The sequence below is a fragment of the Engraulis encrasicolus genome, chromosome 6 (genome assembly GCF_034702125.1).
Source record: "Engraulis encrasicolus isolate BLACKSEA-1 chromosome 6, IST_EnEncr_1.0, whole genome shotgun sequence".
NCBI classification, from domain to species: Eukaryota; Metazoa; Chordata; class Actinopteri; order Clupeiformes; family Engraulidae; genus Engraulis; species Engraulis encrasicolus.
In genome coordinates, this window is record NC_085862.1 from 52240180 (window position 1) to 52258609 (window position 18430).

General features: G+C 41.6%; 2 protein-coding genes across 2 annotated transcripts in view; one reads left to right on the top strand and one right to left on the bottom strand.

The window, feature by feature from the left end:
• il12rb1 (interleukin 12 receptor subunit beta 1) overlaps positions 1–1614 on the bottom strand; it is an 11755-nt gene extending 10141 nt beyond the window's left edge. The window contains exon 1 of the mRNA XM_063200305.1: positions 1479–1614. Within this exon, the coding sequence (XP_063056375.1) occupies positions 1479–1608 (130 nt within the window). The 5' untranslated portion in view covers positions 1609–1614. The remainder of the gene's footprint in view (positions 1–1478) is intronic.
• Positions 1615–6110: 4496 nt separating this feature from the next.
• LOC134450462 (carbohydrate sulfotransferase 12-like) lies at positions 6111–14372 on the top strand. Its single transcript, XM_063200306.1, has 2 exons — positions 6111–6174; positions 11991–14372. Exon 2 carries the CDS (start codon positions 12037–12039, stop codon positions 13213–13215), a length of 1179 nt encoding a protein of 392 aa, XP_063056376.1. The 5' UTR covers positions 6111–6174; positions 11991–12036; the 3' UTR covers positions 13216–14372.
• The last annotated feature ends 4058 nt before the right edge of the window (positions 14373–18430 follow it).

Here is an 18430-nt window from a genome sequence, read left to right on the forward strand (position 1 = left end):
TGTCACAAAGATTAGTGTGCAAGCACATTAGGCCAAAGCGTTATCTACATGACTACATGCCCATTCTATTAAGTTCCATTGTTCATATTCATCAATGGTTTAAGGGTAAGTTGCTCAGTTGGGCATCCGTGGCGTAATGGTTAAGGAAATGGGCTTCAGATCAGTGTGTTGCCGGTTCAAATCCCTCCCTTCCTCTCCCTACCACACTCCATGACTGAGGCGCCCTTAAAAGCAAGGCACCTAACCCCACATTCCTGCAGGGACTGTAACGTGTAAATATTTTTAAGTCGCTTTGGATAAAAGCGTCAAACAAGTGTAATGTAATGCTCTAATTACTGTTTCAGTCTGAGGAAGAACCGTGGTGAATGTCACACACTTTAAAGGATAGCTCCGGCGTAAAATGAAAGTTTCACCATCGATTTCCCATGCCCCAAAATGTATCTAATGATGAGCCATTCCGAGAAATGCTGCGCGTTATGGAGTTAGCTTATTTTAAGCTTTTTGGCGAATAACACAGCCAATGCATCGCGGCGGGGCCAATTTGTTATTTTCTGATGTTTCCCCGCTATAAACAACCTCAAAAACGCTACACACTTCATCACAAAGGTCTCGTCATTCAAACCGAAGCACAGAGAAGATCATCGGACCACACAGTCTTTTTCACTGGCCAGTGTTTTCAGAGGTGTCTCACTGTTGCAACTCTCTAGTCTGACCCGGATGCAGGCTACTCCATCAGGTGGCTAGGTAAACATGGTCCGCGTGTGTTCTTATCCCGGCTGCGGCCGTAAAATGAAAAGCTGGAACCCCGACAGTTTTCACCGACTGCCACTGTCTAAACCAGCCATATTACGGGAATGGCTAATAGCATTAGAAGTGGACGAAACTGACATAAAAACTCTGAGGGATCGCGACTACCGTATAAAATAAGATAACTCCATAACTGTGCAGCATTTCTCGGAATGGCTCATCATTAGATACATTTTGGGGCATGGGAAATCAATGGTGAAACTTTCATTTTACACCGGAGCTATCCTTTAACAAGATGTGGCCACTGACTAGATTACTCTCTTGGCTATACCTAGCCAGGCCACGCCCTCCAAGTGAGGCAATATCTTTGACGTTGCTACTAGTCAAGCCAGGAGTGATACAAATAATGTGTCTGAGTTCTGGAGAAATCGGGAACTCCACCCAGTTTGTCAGGAACCAATCAACTTTGAGCAGCTCCAATGGCCCAGGGTAGAGGCGTTTTCAAAGCTGTGACGTGGTTTAAGCTGAGACGTTCTATTGGGACTAAGAAAAGTTTTGGTTTAAGTTTTGGCACAGCCTTTTCTGGCCTCAACCAGTAGCAAACCGAGGGAGGCAGGTCAACCATGCCATTTGGGAAACTATAACCGTTATGCTCTTGGTCAGACCAAGTCTTGAAAAGATTTGAAAGTTGATGATAATCAGGCTAACAGAGATAACTCTCTTGGCTTTACCCGCTTTAATGTCAGTTGTTTTCCTTTGGGTGTCGTTGTACACTACTGCTGGCCGGGTCTGTCCATCCTCTAGGCGGTACCATTCCCAGCAGATGTTCTTCAGCTTCTTCTTCTTCTTCACAGACTCCATTTTGAGAGTGCTCTCCACAGGGCAAACTAGGAAGTGTTGTACAGAGCAGTAGTCAAGTCGTGTCAAGTCAAGTCAAGTGTACTTTACTTTCAAAAATCTATGTAGACCCTAATAGGTCTAGCACAGAAGTTTGATATTGCGTTTGACCAGTCTCCAATGTGCAGTTAAGCTAAATATATAATAAGACATTGACAATAATCAGACACACCCACACACACTGAGCAGTTAAAACTAACAATTTACACACACACACACACACACACACACACACACACACACACACACACACACACACACACACACACACTGTGTGTGTGCAATAAGAAGACTAGAGAGAGAGAGAGAGAGAGAGAGAGAGAGAGAGAGAGAGAGAGAGAGAGAGAGAGAGAGAGAGAGAGAGAGAGAGAGAGAGAGAGAGAGAGAGAGAGAAAGAGAGACTTTATTAATCCCCACAGGATTAACATATTAATGGACAAATACACAACACACACAAACAAACACATAGCAGCAGAAGTACAATCAGGCTTCAGTTAATGTGAAGTAGTGTAAATGCTGTTTGTAAGGTGCAAGTGAAATATGTTTGCTTCCTAAAGTATGACTACAGTTAAGTGCTGACTTTTTAAGATGCAGAAGACAGAATATTCTCTACCGCACAGTATGGGATTGAGGGAAATCATACAACTATTCCTGTTAGTAAAAGCTTGTTAAGGAACCTAAGTCTTGCCAGTTGCTATGTTTCGTCTTCATGATACCATCTGGGTATCCCTCACAACCGACACATTTCCAGGCTCCTTATCAAAAGTCCTTGATATTGGATAAACAATCTGTCTGTCATCTTTACTGATGTGCCACTTCAGCCACTCCCATTGAGCTCGACCCGTGGTACAGCTGAGAATGACAGGTGGAAGAAGAGCCATAGCGCCGCCCATCTATGGAAAATCCCATCCAGCGATCCTGATTGGCTCATTCGTTCAGATATGATTCTAACTTTCATGAGCCTCAGATCGTTGCATGAAATGCAGCCAGATGCCATAAATCTAGATGAGCGTAATTTTTTATTTGAATTTCCAATTTCTTAGATTCTGTACATCCCCCAAAACATACTGCTGGTGTTTTAATTACACCCGCAACATTATTTCTACTTGAGACCCAGATGTGGTAATAGTAATAGTAGTAATAGTAGTAGTAGTAGTAGTAGTTAAATTGTACGTCGCTTATAAAAGCATATGCCAGATGTAATGTAATGCAACGCAGTAGCCTACCTGGCAGGTGTGGGACGGGGGGTACAGTGACGATGCGCCTGGGGGACTGGCCCACGTTGTTGATGGCATGGATGGTGATGTTTGCAGTCGACAGGGTGATGGGGAGGCTGTGATGGGTGGTGTTGACCAGCTGGAGCACAGTTGGCTTCTTGTCACAGGGCCAGGTGTCAAGGGAGAGATGATACTTCACACCCCCCACACTCTCCCCCAGAGAAGGCGGCTGGAAGAGGTGAGTGAGTGGGGATATAATATAATACACAATAGAATTAATACACAAGAATAATACACATTCGAATTTAAAATAGAAGAATACATGATAGAATAGAACAGAGTAGATTGAGAAAAGTTGGAGGTTCGGGTCTTGTAGACACTTTTTCATTTTTTTGCTTGAGTAAAATAGTATCAATTGAATCGTATCATGAATCATGAATTGAGTTTAATCTCTTTCTTCAGTTTCTAGCTTCTTGCCTTTCCCTCTCTGTATCTCTCACCCTCAAAAATCATATACACAGAAATTCACAAGTAGGATGAAAGGAAGATGAGGGTGACTATGAAGTATGAATTTTTCCTTTTTTAATGATATTTCTATAGGCCTGGGTCAAAAAGATGCAAACAGAGGGGGATGGAGGAGATGAGATGAGTGGGGAGGGGGCAGGGAGGGAGGCAATAGAATTGAAATAGAAATATAAAAGAAAGCCTTAATTTTCATTATATACTGTACACAGTACAATGACACTTACAGCCTCCCTGCAAGGCACACACAACAAAATATAAAATAGAAATAAAGTACTAATAGAAAAACTACAAAATGACTACTGTATACAGACACTCACACAAAGTAGTATGCTGAGTATGCATAGTATGCAGACAGAGAGACAACAGATAACATTTCAGTCCAAGTGTCCAAGCAGGTAACAGATAATACAGACTTAAAGTCCAAGTGGTCAGAAGCATGCAGAGTGGTGGTCTGTGCCACCAATGGTGGTACATGGATAGAGGTAGGGAGATAGAGAATTTCAGGCACAAATGGTTTAAGAGCAACGTCTAGAATCACAGAATATGTTGCAAAAACAATCATTTCCAACCTTTTAATTATCACATCTGTCACATCCTAAATCTACATCTTCATCTGAATATTGTTCTGTGCTTTCTTTTTCGAAGTAGGCTACTGCTTCATTGTAGATTAAAAGACAGACCTGGCCTAGGGTGGGGAGTCGGTTATGGAATCACGCGCCCCTGAGGAAGGCAAGGCACCTAACCCCACGTTACCAAACTCTAAGACACTTTGGATAAAAGTTTTCAGCTGAGTGTAATGTAATAAGAATATCCGCCTTGCCTATCTGGGTAGGCTACCTGAACATGTGAGTCTCTACTGCTGCCTTACCTCCCATGATAGCCTGAGGGTGCGTGATGTGTCATTCCTTATCAGTCGTGTATCCCATGTCACAAAAAGAGGCTTCTCTAGCGCTGAAACACAAATCAAAGATTAAACAGATACAGGGTAAATCTTTTTTTGTATTTGTATACTGTATGTTTGCAGTAACATATTGACAGAACAACATGATCTCTCAGGATTCTGTGGAATGGACACAGACCTTTGGGACACCAAATCTGTGTCAGTTTCACAGAAACTATAATAATAATAATGATGCATTTTATTTAAAAGCGCCTTTCAAAACACTCAAGGACACTGTATAGAGAGAAACAAAAAGGCAAGATTGTGGATAGCCTTGAAGGTGTGGAGAAGTATTTTAAAATAAATTCTATATTTGATAGGGAGCCAGTGCATGGGTAATATGGTGACAGGAAGAGGTTTTAGTAATGATGCGGGCAGCTGAGTTCTGGACCAGTTGGAGCTTGTGGAGAGATTTTTGAGGGAGACCAAAGAGGAGAGAATTACAGTAATCAATGCGGGAGGTGACAAGACTGTGTACAAGAATGAAGGTAGAATGGGAAGTGAGAGAGGGGCGGAGATGGTTAATGTTGCGTAGGTGGAAATAAGCAGACCGTGTGATGTTGTTAATGTGTAAACTGTTTCATTTTGCCAAAATTCCGTGCCCCTGGACTCACGGAAGTGCTTTCTCTGTATTCCCATAGCTCTGTTCCACAGTCTTGTGTTTTTTCAAGATTTCCCTTCTCAAAAAACATTTCTTACTGACAGGTTAGGGTTAGGGTTTTGGTCTCGTCACAGTATTCTTTAGCATTAATTTGACAGCCTTTCAACCAACCGGAAAAGGTATTTCTCAAAAACTTTATTGACAGATTAAGGTTAGGGATTGTTTTGTTCAGGGCATTTTAAATTGCTATAGCATTCTTTCGTTTAGTATTAGAATTTAGTATCTATTTTCTAATGATAGACTTAGCATAGTGGAGCCAAAAGACTAAAGACTGGTCTGTGGTTTTTGTCATTGTTTCAAAGAGAGCCATGGGTCACTGCTCAGCAATAAAAACAAGAACAAGAATGTGTGCTGCTAGGTTTAATTTTGCTGAAGTTTCACCATTCACCTGTCCTTGGATTTTGGAAGTTTTCCAAGATCCTCCAATGAAAATTAAAGGCTGGATCCAACGAGTTTTTTCACTTCTTGCAACACTAACCCTAGGAGCTGTACCGTGCATAAAGAGGCTTCTAAGCCAATGGGACAGCTGGAGGCAGTTGGAAGCATTCATGGCCTAAAAGTTATGTAAAAGTCTGTCCCAAGGGTGTAGTTGGTGTAGTTGCACATAGTTGGTCATGTAGGGTACGTTCCAATATCCAACTTTGCGTCCTCCTTTTGGGCTTGTGGCCTCACGTTTTGCTGATGACCTGCCTCCGTGGAGAAAACAATTAAGTTTTCCCTCTGTCAGCCTAGCCAAAACAATTTTTGGGGGACTATTCTTCATTTACCATTCTGTTTGAAAAATGACTTTACAATTGAGCTTTTGTGAGATATTGAAATATAATGCTGTTGTCAGTGATGTCATCACGAAATATTACTTCCTGGTACGAGGCCACAAGCACAAGTGGAGGACGCAAGGGCACATATTGGAATGCACCCGTAGTGTATGTGTAAGGCAGCCACATCTTCCCCAAGCCAAAGGTAAACAATAGTGTTTTGTTTTTTTAATCTTGGACGAGCAAGGCATTATGCAGCCCGGGGTCCTTTCAAAAGTTTCAGGATATGCTTACAATTAGAACCAGCTGAGCAAGCTGAGACACTAGGCTATTCACCAATAAAGTGGCCTTGCCATACTCATTGTGGGCAGAAGTAGTCGCATATCCCGTCTCAGCGTGAGGTGTACTGTCAAAAAGGAGTCGCATGGAGAGGTGAGTTCATCACAAAGACATTGTTTTCAAATTCAATTTCAGTCTAAAATATGCAGTTTTCGATCCTTTTAGCTCTAGCCTGATAAAGTCCTCCATAGAAATTGTGCTTAGTTTTGTAATTATGCTTCAGTATTAAACTACTGCACCCTGCATGATCATTTCAAATGTATATTACAGTTGCACATGCTAGTATGTAGTAATATGACTTGAATGCAAACTTTTGTGCATCACTGAAATGATAGCTGGGCATAGAATTGCATAATAACACAGAGGCCTACAGCTGCATCAGTAATGACATCTCCCACTGCAAATTCATAAAACAGTAAATGGTATATTAGTCACATTTGAACTACCATACATTGCATGATGGAAGCAAGTGTTTGTGAAATTTGCACATTTGCTCAGTCCATATTTTAATAAATATTGAATTTGGCAACGCGATTTTGATTTTGGTCCACTGTACTCCTCAGTTTGTCAGTTTCCTTCTGAGTTAGCTACTGTACTGTACATACGTGCCACTTTGCCACCCTCACCTCTCTCCCTATGCAGAAGCACTGGGAGAGCAGCACTTTTCAACTGAATGGGTGTACAGGTCAATGGTTGTATTCGTCTTTTAGAAAAAAGAATATATTGGAAGGTTACAGAGATGATAGCAGAAGAGTTGAAACTGACCTTTTCACTATTTATTATTTTATGTCATTGTTCAGTTTCAAACCTACGGAATTTATGATTAAAAAAGTGAGCAAATGATCATAAAGACGCAGTCTATCGTTGATTAAACTCAAGTCATGGGGAAAAAAATTGCATATTGTAAACAAACCAGTGTGTTCTGCAAATTGGGTGTGCTGTGCTCAATTGTATGCCTAGATGATATCCTTTATGCTGGATTCATAGAGCGCATCCATGTATACACAGTTGTGTAGCTGAGGGCCATAGCCTGGTCTTTTCAGCTTTAACATGGTATTACTGTGGTCAGAGTAGCGTTGTGATTATGCAGTTTACTGCAACTATGAATGAATGAATAAAGGAAACCATAAAGGATGACATGAGCGGAGGGGTTAGTATTCGGAGAATAGAGGTTTTTGTCTGATATTTTTAAAATTCTGTTTCAGTTATTTTAAAGCCAACCTAAATGTGTAATCTTGTCCAGCATGTGCCTGTTTTGAACTGCTCATTCCCAAGTTTGATCTCATCATGAATATTTACTAAGTTCTAAACTAATATTTACTGGTTTGACTGGTTAACACAACACGTTTTGCACCAAAGTGTCTATTGCTGAAAATTCAAAAGGGAGCATCCACCTTTTTATTATGAAAATTGACATTTTCCCAGTTATAATGAATACACAGAAATTGATGATGGTGGAAAATGCCCATAAAAAGGATAACATTTGCGACTGAGCAGCATACATTCTGGAAGTGAACTACGCAAGAAGTTGTGCAACGCATCTGGCCAGACGTCAGAACCCTCTGTCCTGTAGGCTCCCTGTGGCAGAGGACTATTGTTGAATGTTGGCTTATGGTTTAAGTTGGCTTAAGTTTTAGAACACCCTCATTTTCCCAGGTAGGCTATTTATTGGAATTCAAATCATGCACTTCCAATGAATAGCTTAGAAGAGAAAGGTAATATCGGACAGCCGGAAGTCAAAGAAAGGTTTGATGGACTGGACAGAAGCTAGAAAGCCACACAACCTGTACCACATAGGGTTATACATAGGGACATACAGTATTACATAGGAATACTAAACAGGAATACAGCTTTTAATCAATATTGATTTAAAGACATTCATTTGGTGCAGTAGCCTATAGAATGCATAGAACCATTAGCTCTGTTTCTGTTTCTGAACGGTGCATGACATTTTCGCATTCCCTGAGAAATTCAAAGCAAAATAGAGGCAGACAGATGCAAGCATCACATGTTGCCGGAAAGTTCAGGTTATCCTCTTTCACATGATAGGCATACCATCCATCAATATACACTATGGTTTGGCATGAGCACACATAGGACTCATAGGGCTCACGGGAGGGGACAGGGGAGTTTGGCCAGCAAATTTACCTCCAAGCTAGCAGCTAACATTGAGTCCCATGAGACCAGCTGGCGGCTAGCTGGTCTCTTTGGACTCAATGTTAACTGGTAGCTTGGAGGTAAAAAGAGAACGTTTAGAGAACGTTAGGAAGTACAGGAGAAAGGTAAAACCCAATAATTTAACTCAAGGGGAGGTTTAATATGAGTTTATTTCTAAAAATGGTACAGTATCACTTTAAAGTTTTACAATAAATTCTCCTATTTTTGGTCTAAATGTAATGGTAATATAATGTATTGCCTAAGAATTAACTCCATTATCACTTTCTCCAACATCAAATAGGTAAAACTAAAATTGAAGCTCGAATGTCTGTTAAAAAAAATAGTGTGTGTGGTGGAGGTAAATTGCGATGTTCTAAAACTTTTGACCAGTAGTGTATTTATTTAATGTCAGTGAAAATCCTTTACCATCAGATTTATTCAGACAATTAAAGGGGTCATCCGGTGTGAAATGACTTCCATTGTGTTAAAACGTGATGATGAGCCCTAAGTTTTGCTACATACCAGTGTTAATTTCGTCAACCACGACGATGACGAAAATATTTCGTCAACGCCCCTTTTTCCCTTGACGATGACGAGACGACGACGAACTAAAAATTGCCTCAAGCAAATCAAAATATGACGAAAATAAAAAAATATTTTCGTCAAGCAGACTAAGACGAGACGAAATTTACAAGCCATGGACGAATGGACATTAAAAATATATAATTATTCATAAATAATTTGTAATTTGTAATTGTAATATAGGCCTAGTGTCTTGAACTTCATAGGTGATTGCGTGCTCAGGCTGTGTCGCCTCGCTTGTATCTGCTGGCAGCCAATGCATGGCGCGGCTCAGTCAGTAGTTCTGTAGCCTATAGTTCAGTGAGTCCATTTAAGTTGAGTTTAGGTCCGAAAACATTCCCAGAGAAAGAGAAAAAATAGCCGACGTTGAGGGAAGTGTTCATTTTGAAACATGTTCAACAACCCTCTTATCCATGACGAAGACATGTGTTTCTGCAGTAGGTAATGACAGTCGCGCCAATCCTCCTCTGATACTGTCATTCTAAACCTCCTCGAGCTTCCACTATTCTCCTTTTCACTTAGGCTGTCTTAGCCCGGCGTTCGTTGTCTGTTCTTTTTTAATAATGTTTGCTTTATTTGTTGTTTAACCATATCAGTAGGCAGCAAGCAAATCATGCAGGTCGGATTTGTGAATGTATTTAAATCAGTCACCGCGGGAGCGCGCGCCAGCAGGGGGAAAGTTGGCCTGTCTAATGTAACAGAGGCACGGCTGTAGCCCAGTTTTGAAAAGAATCAATGGATGGGCGATCGCTAAGGAGTTTTAAACTTTTGAGATTTGAAACTTGTTCTCGTCGAGAGCAACGCTAAAAGACCCAAGGAAGTCGACAGCATTTCCGTGCGTCTTCAGCGTCTTCCTAAGTTCCAAAAACTCTTTCCAGGTCATGCTTATCGAGCCTCGACATCCCCGACAAACAAAACAGCATTAGTGTTTAAATATTTGTATGTGCGTGTCCTTTCTATCGTCCAGTCCGCATACCCCCCCTGCCTAACTATTTTTCCTGGGACTTTTGCAGGGCATACGAAGCGTGCTCGCGCAATCTATTTAAGCCTATTCCACACATGCCTCACGAGTCATTATCGTTCTCTGCTCGCATTGCCAATTGAAAACAAAAACCGCTAACTTGCATAGTCTACCATCAGCAGTATTTTATCTGACTCGTGGTCATCGGGAAGCCACTATCAGGGAGACCTCTTGAACTTCATGCAGACTTGGGATGTCTGGTCCCACTGCCGGCATTGGCAATCTGCAGGCTTTAAGTCCCGCGGTCAGGTGAAGAAGAGCATGTAGCTTCCTCCGTGATCAAACTCAAAATGAAATATAATATGCAGCAGCTTCTAATGCACGAGAGAGAGAGAGAGAGAGAGAGAGAGAGAGAGAGTGAGAGAGAGACAGGAGAGAGAGAGAGAGAGAGAGAGAGAGAGCAGCCTGCACCTGGATGTGTGTGTGTGTGTGTGTGTGTGTGTGTGTGTGTGTGTGTGTGTGTGTGTGTGTGATGCTCTTTTGCTCTATGATGTTGAAATTACTGATTTGGGTTTTGGTGGAAAATGACCAAGTAACAAGGTGAATATTTGCTGCAATAGGCAATATTAGTAATACTTTGTGAAATAACAATAGCCATTGTAGGTTATTTATTTTACACAATATTGACTAAAATGACTAAAAATTGAAATGTTGACTAAAATTTGAAATGTTGACTAAAATGACTAAAATGACTAAAATTTGACTATGACTAAAATTGATTTTCGTCATTTTGACTAAGACTAAGACTAAATTGGGAAGGCAATGACTAAAATATGACTAAGACTAAAATTGATTTTCGTCATTGTGACTAAGACTAAGACTAAATTAAAAAAAGCTGACGAAATTAACACTGCACATACCTCACCTCCATAGGTCCCCTATCTATTTAGCCATCGTTATAAATCTCTACTTTCTACCAATTTAAGAGGCTCAAAGTGGCTAAATACTGCATTCTGCAGAGTCGCGGGGTTGTTGACATGTAAAACGAGGCATAGAGAACTTTGCTAGTGCACAGTTAGTTTAGAAACAGGGCCGTTTGTAGAAGCTGCGTCACAGCCCGGCTACAGCCTGCACCACTCTACAGTTACAGACACTCCACTCACTCGATCCATGCCTGCAGTACACCTAGAGGGCGCTGTCGTGGGAGCGCAGTCAAATTCATTCCGAACGGAGTCTGCACTCACCCGTTGGTGCTCCTAGAGTGCAGTACCACCCGGAAATGTGGTGAGTGAAGTGTCTGTACTGTAGACCTTCTGTGGTGCAGGCTGTAGCCGGGCTGTGATACAGCCTCTACATACAGCCCTGTTTCAACTGTGCACTAGCAAAGTACTCTATGCCTCATTTTACATGTCAACAACCTTGCGACTCTGCGTAATGAAGTATTGAGCAACTTTGAGCCTCGTAAATGGGTGGAAAGAGATTGATAACGATGACTAAACAGGTGCCGGTCCATCACAGCAGAAGCTAAATTTCACCTAGCCCTGGAATTCTGATTAGCGCTCGGACTTCAGAATGTAGGGGACCTACGGAGGCGAGGTATGTAGCAAAAGTTAGGGCTCATCATCATGTTTTAACACAACGTAAGTCATTTCACACCGGATGACCCCTTTAATTCCAAAATTAGCAAAAGTGTCAGTAGGTGGGCCCCAGCCGACACGGCTCAAACGGTAAGGCACTTCCGACCCGAGGCCATTTCCTGATCCTCCCCCGTCTCTCTCCCACTCATTTCCTGTCCAACTCTTCACTGCACTATCCATAATAAAGGCGAAAAAAAAAACAAAAAATATTGAGGGGAAAAGTATAATAGGATGAGGAATGACCTAAATGACCTATTATATTGTACATGAAGTTGAGGTGGCAAAGAGTACTTGGAACCCTAGGGCCTATAATGTTAAGTGAAAGTATAGGATGTACCATGCATTGTCAGATAAGAGTAAAGTGGCAGCATATTGCAAAGGCAACACACCCAGGCCCATTTGAACATAATATTTCACCGGTAACCACCCCAGGAAATTCCTGGATAAGTTGAAATGATATGTCCTTCACAAGCCTAGATTATGTTACAGTACTGAACTCTTGTGGTGGGATATGATCTTCCACTTCCTTCTGTCTAATCCCAATTCCTTTTTCACCACATGCCCATCCACAGGTTTTAAAACTTAAGGACTGGATATCCGCTGTTAACATCAGAGAAAATGACAAGACCCAGACAGTGCTGCATCCCTCTGATCGTGGGCTCCATGTCTATGATTTTTCTACTGGCCATCTACTGGGACATTATGGGAGCGACAGACCTTTACCTGTACAGCACTTGGCAGCCAGCAGGTGACTTTGAGAAGTCAGAGCCTTCATTCCAGTTTGACATGGATGCCTTTGCCAACCAGCTCTTAGAAGACTCAGCTGAGCAGGAGAATGGCAAATTCTTGAAGCGTGAGTGGAAAATTCACTTGACCCCAATTTCACAGAAGGTCAAACAAAGGCAAGAGGAGCGTAAAGAGACATTGCGTAGTGTCTGCAGTGCTGACAGCATGTTCAACTTCCCCGGCAAAAATCTAAAGTTTGATGATCTTCCTGATAGGCTGCTGGATCACCTGATTGTGGATGACCAGCATGAGGTCATCTATTGCTTTGTGCCAAAGGTGGCGTGCACCAACTGGAAGAGTGTTATGGCTGTGCTGAGCCAGCGCCTGGTTGATGGTGTGGCTTACCAGAATCCCCAGGATGTCCCCGGCGCAAAGATCCACAATCTTGGCCTGCACTTCACCTTTGACAAGTTCGGGAAGCGCTATGGCAGTTTCTCACGAGACATGATGAATATCAAGCTGAAAAAGTACACCAAGTTCCTGTTTGTCAGAGACCCCTTTGTCAGGCTCATCTCTGCCTTCCGGAACAAGTTTGAGGAGTTGAACGAAGTTTTCTACAAGATGTATGGTGTGGACATGCTCAAGCGGTACGGAAAGTACCCCAACCCTCCAGCCACACATGAGCAGGCATTAGCGGCTGGGGTTATGAACTTCTCTCACTTCATCCAGTATCTTCTGGACCCCGAGACAGAGAAGTTGGTCCCCTATGAGCCCCACTGGAAACAGGTATACCGCATGTGCCACCCATGCCAGATAAACTATGACTTTGTGGGCAAGCTGGAGACACAGAACGAGGATGCTGAACACTTGCTGCGGACTCTAGGTGTCGACAATTTGGTCAATTTTCCTGTTAGCAATCGGATTCTAACAAAGAATACCTGGATCACTGACTATTTTGCCAACATCCCTCACACGTGGCGGAGACGGCTCTACGAAGTGTACGAAGCTGACTTCAGACTCTTTGGATATGCCAAACCTGAGGAACTTTTAGCTACGAATAAAACGGAATGAATCAAAACCTTTAGTTGCTAAAAAAAACCACCCCTTGTAGCCACCACTACCACAAACCACTACCACAACAGTTACAGTGATATTTTTATCCCCCAAAAGGAAAAACACTCATATTCATGAGACTTTTTCAATCCCATTGATTGAATAATATCTGAATAAACAGTAGCCTATTTGGTCACCAAAATCATTATGGACACTGACATGTGCTACATCTCAAAATTAGAAATAAGGATGGATAAGTCTTAAAGTCTTCAAGTATAAGTCTTATGTCTTAATAATAAGTCTTCAAGTCTTACTGAACTTCTTTCAGAGAGTAGTTGGGGAGGCACACACTGACAAGACAGTTGGGCAATCCTTTTGGACAAACATTCACCAAATAATGATGCTTAATATGATGATCTCCACAATCATTCTCATCCAATTAAGTACACAAGATATCTTGTGTGCTTTTTAGATGCATTATATTGATGATAAATTAGTTTTTCTATCCCTCTGCTAAAAGCTCTAATATAAAAGCTGCTAATATTTACATTTGGTGTGAATGGTGGATTACATTACGTCTGTATGTCTTGCAGGTGCGGCTACTGATGGGAGATTAGTTGTTGAGGGTGTAGCCAAAAGTCAAGGTTTTGCACAATATTGGGATTAATTACTTGTTACACAGAGATGTAATCTATGGCATGATAGACACCAACAGACAGCACGTCTTGTTTTTTCATTCTATAATTCTTTTTCTTTATCATGTCATTTTTTAAAAGTTTTATTTATGGGCCATGTGTGTAGTAACCAGATGCTGGCAAGTTTTTTATCATGTGAAATTTAACTGAAATACCTTAACCCTCTGGTTGTGTTACGGTAAAAAATGACCATTTTGAAACTTCATTCTTAAATAACTTCTCTATTGTTCATCATACACAAATGACACTTCATGATATCCTCCAGCCAACCTATTCAAATGGTCAAAATGAAATATAATGAAATTACTAAAGAATTGTGGAAGATACAACAACTTGTTACATTCATAGTGTTTCGGTCAAAAATGACCGTACCATTAATTTACATCTCCCAAAGTTATATACAGTTATATTACATTCACTTTACTCTCATATTCTTTTTTGTTAGGCTTTTCAGAATACAACCATATGTGCCACATTAGTATAGATGTTTACAGTTTGAAAAAAGTAAAGGTGTTCCAAATGGCCTGAGAGCCTCTGAGAGGCCCTAGACTCCAGAGGGTTAAAGGGACAGTTTGGTCAATTTCAACATGCAGTTGTAATGCTCACACTACCCTGGACTTGTCAGTGCCTGAGATTTATTTTTCTTCTTCTTCAGCCGTTTCCGAGATCCTGGTCATTGTAATGGGGGCAGCTCTTTGTTTACATTTCAAAAAAACATTTTTATTTATTCCCAAAAACATCCAAAAGGTTATAAAACATCAGCAGACAACTGGCAAACAGCAGTACCTTTTGGGAAAATATTTGGAGTTGGCCTATGTTTCATTTTTTAAAAACGTAAACAAACGCTGCCCCCATTAGAATTGCTCATATCTCGGAAAGGGCTGAGCCGAAAAATGTGGCATCACCAGGTACTGACAAGTCAAGGGTAGCGTGAGCAATACAACTGCATGTTGAAATTGACCAAACTGTCCCTTTAAGAAAACGAATTGGTGCAAGATAAGAAAAAAGGCCTACAAATCACTAAAACAAAGCAGAATAACATTTAAATCACATTGGAAATGTTTCAAAGGGACATCTAAAAGGTATTAATCAAAAAATATGTAAATCAGATTTTTAATCAATGTATTATTACCTTTTTTGTGAAGGCTGTCAATTTTGACCGTTAACATCATGAATGTAACCATGTTTCTAACACAACCAGAATGCAAAAGGCAAAGAGAATTCACTGTTCTAATGACTGCAATGAGGGGTGGGAGGTTGTTGTGACTGTAGTCTTCAGCACCATAGTTTCTAAGGACTGAAAAAGGTATATATTTTTTTCTTTTCAAGAGGGTTTTTTCTAGATCTTCTGATTTTTCTGTTTCTGTTGTATTTTACTGATTTTATCATGCCTCCATGGAAGGTGCCTGCTGTTCTCCAGGATTTGGCCATGCAGTTATTCTGTCCATCTGTCCTTCCATCCATCACAGATTATTTTGTATGTGCAATAACTTTTGAACGAGTAAAGTAACTTTATTAATCGCCAGGGGGAAAAAAGGGAATTACCGTAGGTTTACAGATCTACTTGACAGATCTTGTGTGCTAACACTCTTGGGGGTACGTACATGGGCTGGGTAAAGTTTGTCAGGATGCCTGATTTTCAAAATGGCTGTGGAGTGGGTTTTTTTTTTATTGATTGATTTTGGATTGAAAGATTGTTCTAATATAGTGGAATTTTGATGTGGAATGGGTGTCATAGTTGAGTATTTGATTACAAACATGCTGGTGGTGGTTTTTGTTTTTTTTGTCTTTTTAAGTTTGAGAACCCAATAAGATAACTATGCTATGCTGACCTGAGAAATAAAATGGATTTAAAAAAAAAACAGGCAGCTCAAGTGCTGTTTTCTACTATAGCAACCAAAGAGACTGTTGTAGAATATCACAAGGCATTCTATCCAAAAAATCTACAGTAATACACAACATATACAGGTTTTGTGTGTGTGAGTGCTGTGAGACAGACACGAGTTGACAATCAACTATCTTGCCACAAGTGGTAGCTGTGGCCTTATGGTTAGGGAGGCGGTCTTAAGATCAGTGAGTTGTAAGTTTGAATCTCCCACCCTTACCCCTCCCTACACCAGCCATGGCTGAAGTGTCCTTGCCTGGTTACCACCAGACCTAATCACAAGTGAGACTAGGTCTGGTGATCTTCCTACTGTAAATTCCATATGGGGCAGAATACTTGGCCGTTATGACACCCTGCCTTGCTCTTTGATTGGACAGAGACACCAGAGATTCTAGGAGTATTATGGAGATATGCCAACATAATAGGTCTTATCTAGTCTCTCTGGAGACACAGTAAAGGTCGGAATACTTGGCCATTATGACACACCCGTCCCACTCTCTGATTGGACAGAGACAGGGACCATGATCTGGTCTGTTTTTCATCATAGCTTCCATACTCTTTTAGATCAGAACGATTGTGTAGAACTAAAGGCAGTATGGGAGTACCCATGCTAGAAGTGCCCTGGAGCAGGGCACCTAACCCCACATTTCTCAAGGGACTGTAACCAATACCCTGTAAATAACTGTAATTTGCTTTGAATAGAAGTGTTGTGTAATTGTAATCTTATCTTATCTGGTCTTATCTAATCTTATATACTCACTGAGAGGCATGTAGATGGGTTCACTCCAGTCGCTCCACTCTGCGTGTCTGACCTGCTTGGCCTTGCGTCTGGCCTGCACCTCATAGGCTGCCTCCCTCTGCACACTCATCTGGAAGGCATCTGGAACAGAGATGAAGAAAGTACAATTGGACCTAGTGTTACAGGTGTAATTACAACACTAGCAGTGTGATATTTATTTGCCACTACGTATATGCACTATCAAACAATTCAGGTAATGACATGCATAACAGCACTTCTACAACTTCTGTATACATGGGTTCGCTGTGTTTGTAAACACGATGTTGTGAGGAGGGGCAAGACACTGGCAGCCAACAGCGGTTTTTGACCAACATCGGTTTCCAACAATCAGAGTTTGAGTTGTGAGCAGTTTCGCTCAGTCAGGTTGAAACAAAAATTTAGAACCCATGTATAAACTCTGTCTTACAGGCCCTTCCTGAGGACAGTGCAGGGCAGGTGACGCTAGATCCAGGGCACTTTGGCCCTCACCCAAGTCACACACACACACTGATCATAATATATTACAGTCTTTTTGTAGAGAAAGTGCGCTCAACTCCGAAATGTTTCTTACAAGTTCTTCGGGTGCGAGCAAACAGCAAAGTTCATGTTCAGTAAAAGACGCTGAAGAAGGCTTAGGCCGAAACATCTGTCTGTCTGCCATGCTAACCCAGTATTAAAACTGCAAAAAACTTATCCGGGACTGCGGCTTTTTTTCTAAACATAATATATTACATACAGTACAGTCCATGCACAGATAAACACACCGATACACACACACGTATGGAATAGCGGACGACGAGGTGTCCCGATATCAAGGGAAATAATGGACGAGGCGGAGCGTTCTAAACAGCCCGACGGCGCACCAAGACACACACCTCGAAGGCCGCTATTCCGCTTATCACCCGGTTACCAGCATTTAAGTATTAATTTATTAATATATTGATCTAAGGCTTTGTGAGAAAGTACATTAACCATTGCGCTAGGTTCCTTGCTATGGGCACCACTTCCTAATATAATGAGACGCGCCTCTATCGGAGGCATAGCCTAAGGACGCGCGCAGAATGTTGGGGTGACTTGACAACCAAATGCGATAGAATTGACGACTGGGTTTTTGACTTGACAACGAGATGCAATAGAATTAGTAACGGGGTCTTGACTAGACAACCAGATGCGATAGAACTAACGACGCGGTCTTGACTAGACAACCAGATGCGATAGAACTAGTAACGGCACTTCGCCAGAAAGTTAGAAAAGAAGCAACTTGGACGCCCGCACGCCCGCATGACATCATAGGTGTCCTGCTACCGGGGAATAAAGGACACCTGCGCAGCCAATCAGAAGACGTTCCGTCTGCTCACTGGGTGATAAATAGTAATTACTACATGTTCTTTTGGAACGTTTACATGTTTTTCATTCTGAATAAATAATTCAGAATTAAATAGTTCCGTCGAGTTTACTTTGATCTTTCCTTTAATTCCGAATTAACTCATTGGCTGCCAGCCATTTTCATAAAAGGGTAACCCAGAGTGCCAGAGATTTTTCAGCATTTTGGGTGTTTTTTGGAGGCTCACAGAAAATTGAGTTCTGTGTCTATGTCAACACCATACCTATCAAAACACAGATTAGACGCTCATCTGTCATCATGTAGTGGAGCGCTGCTCCTTTAAGGGAAAGTCTGACGCTGCGGCACACGTCACCACGCCGCTCGTAGAGGCTTATGGGAAGTCTCTTCATAAACACTGCCAGTGGCTAGTATTCGGTAAGCCTGCAAAGTCCCCCTTTGCGCGTTTCATCGCCACCGGCGAATGCTGTGGTTGCTTCTCCCCTCGCCGTCGAAAGGAGTGCGGTGTCCAGTTCAGATCTAGGAGATGTGGA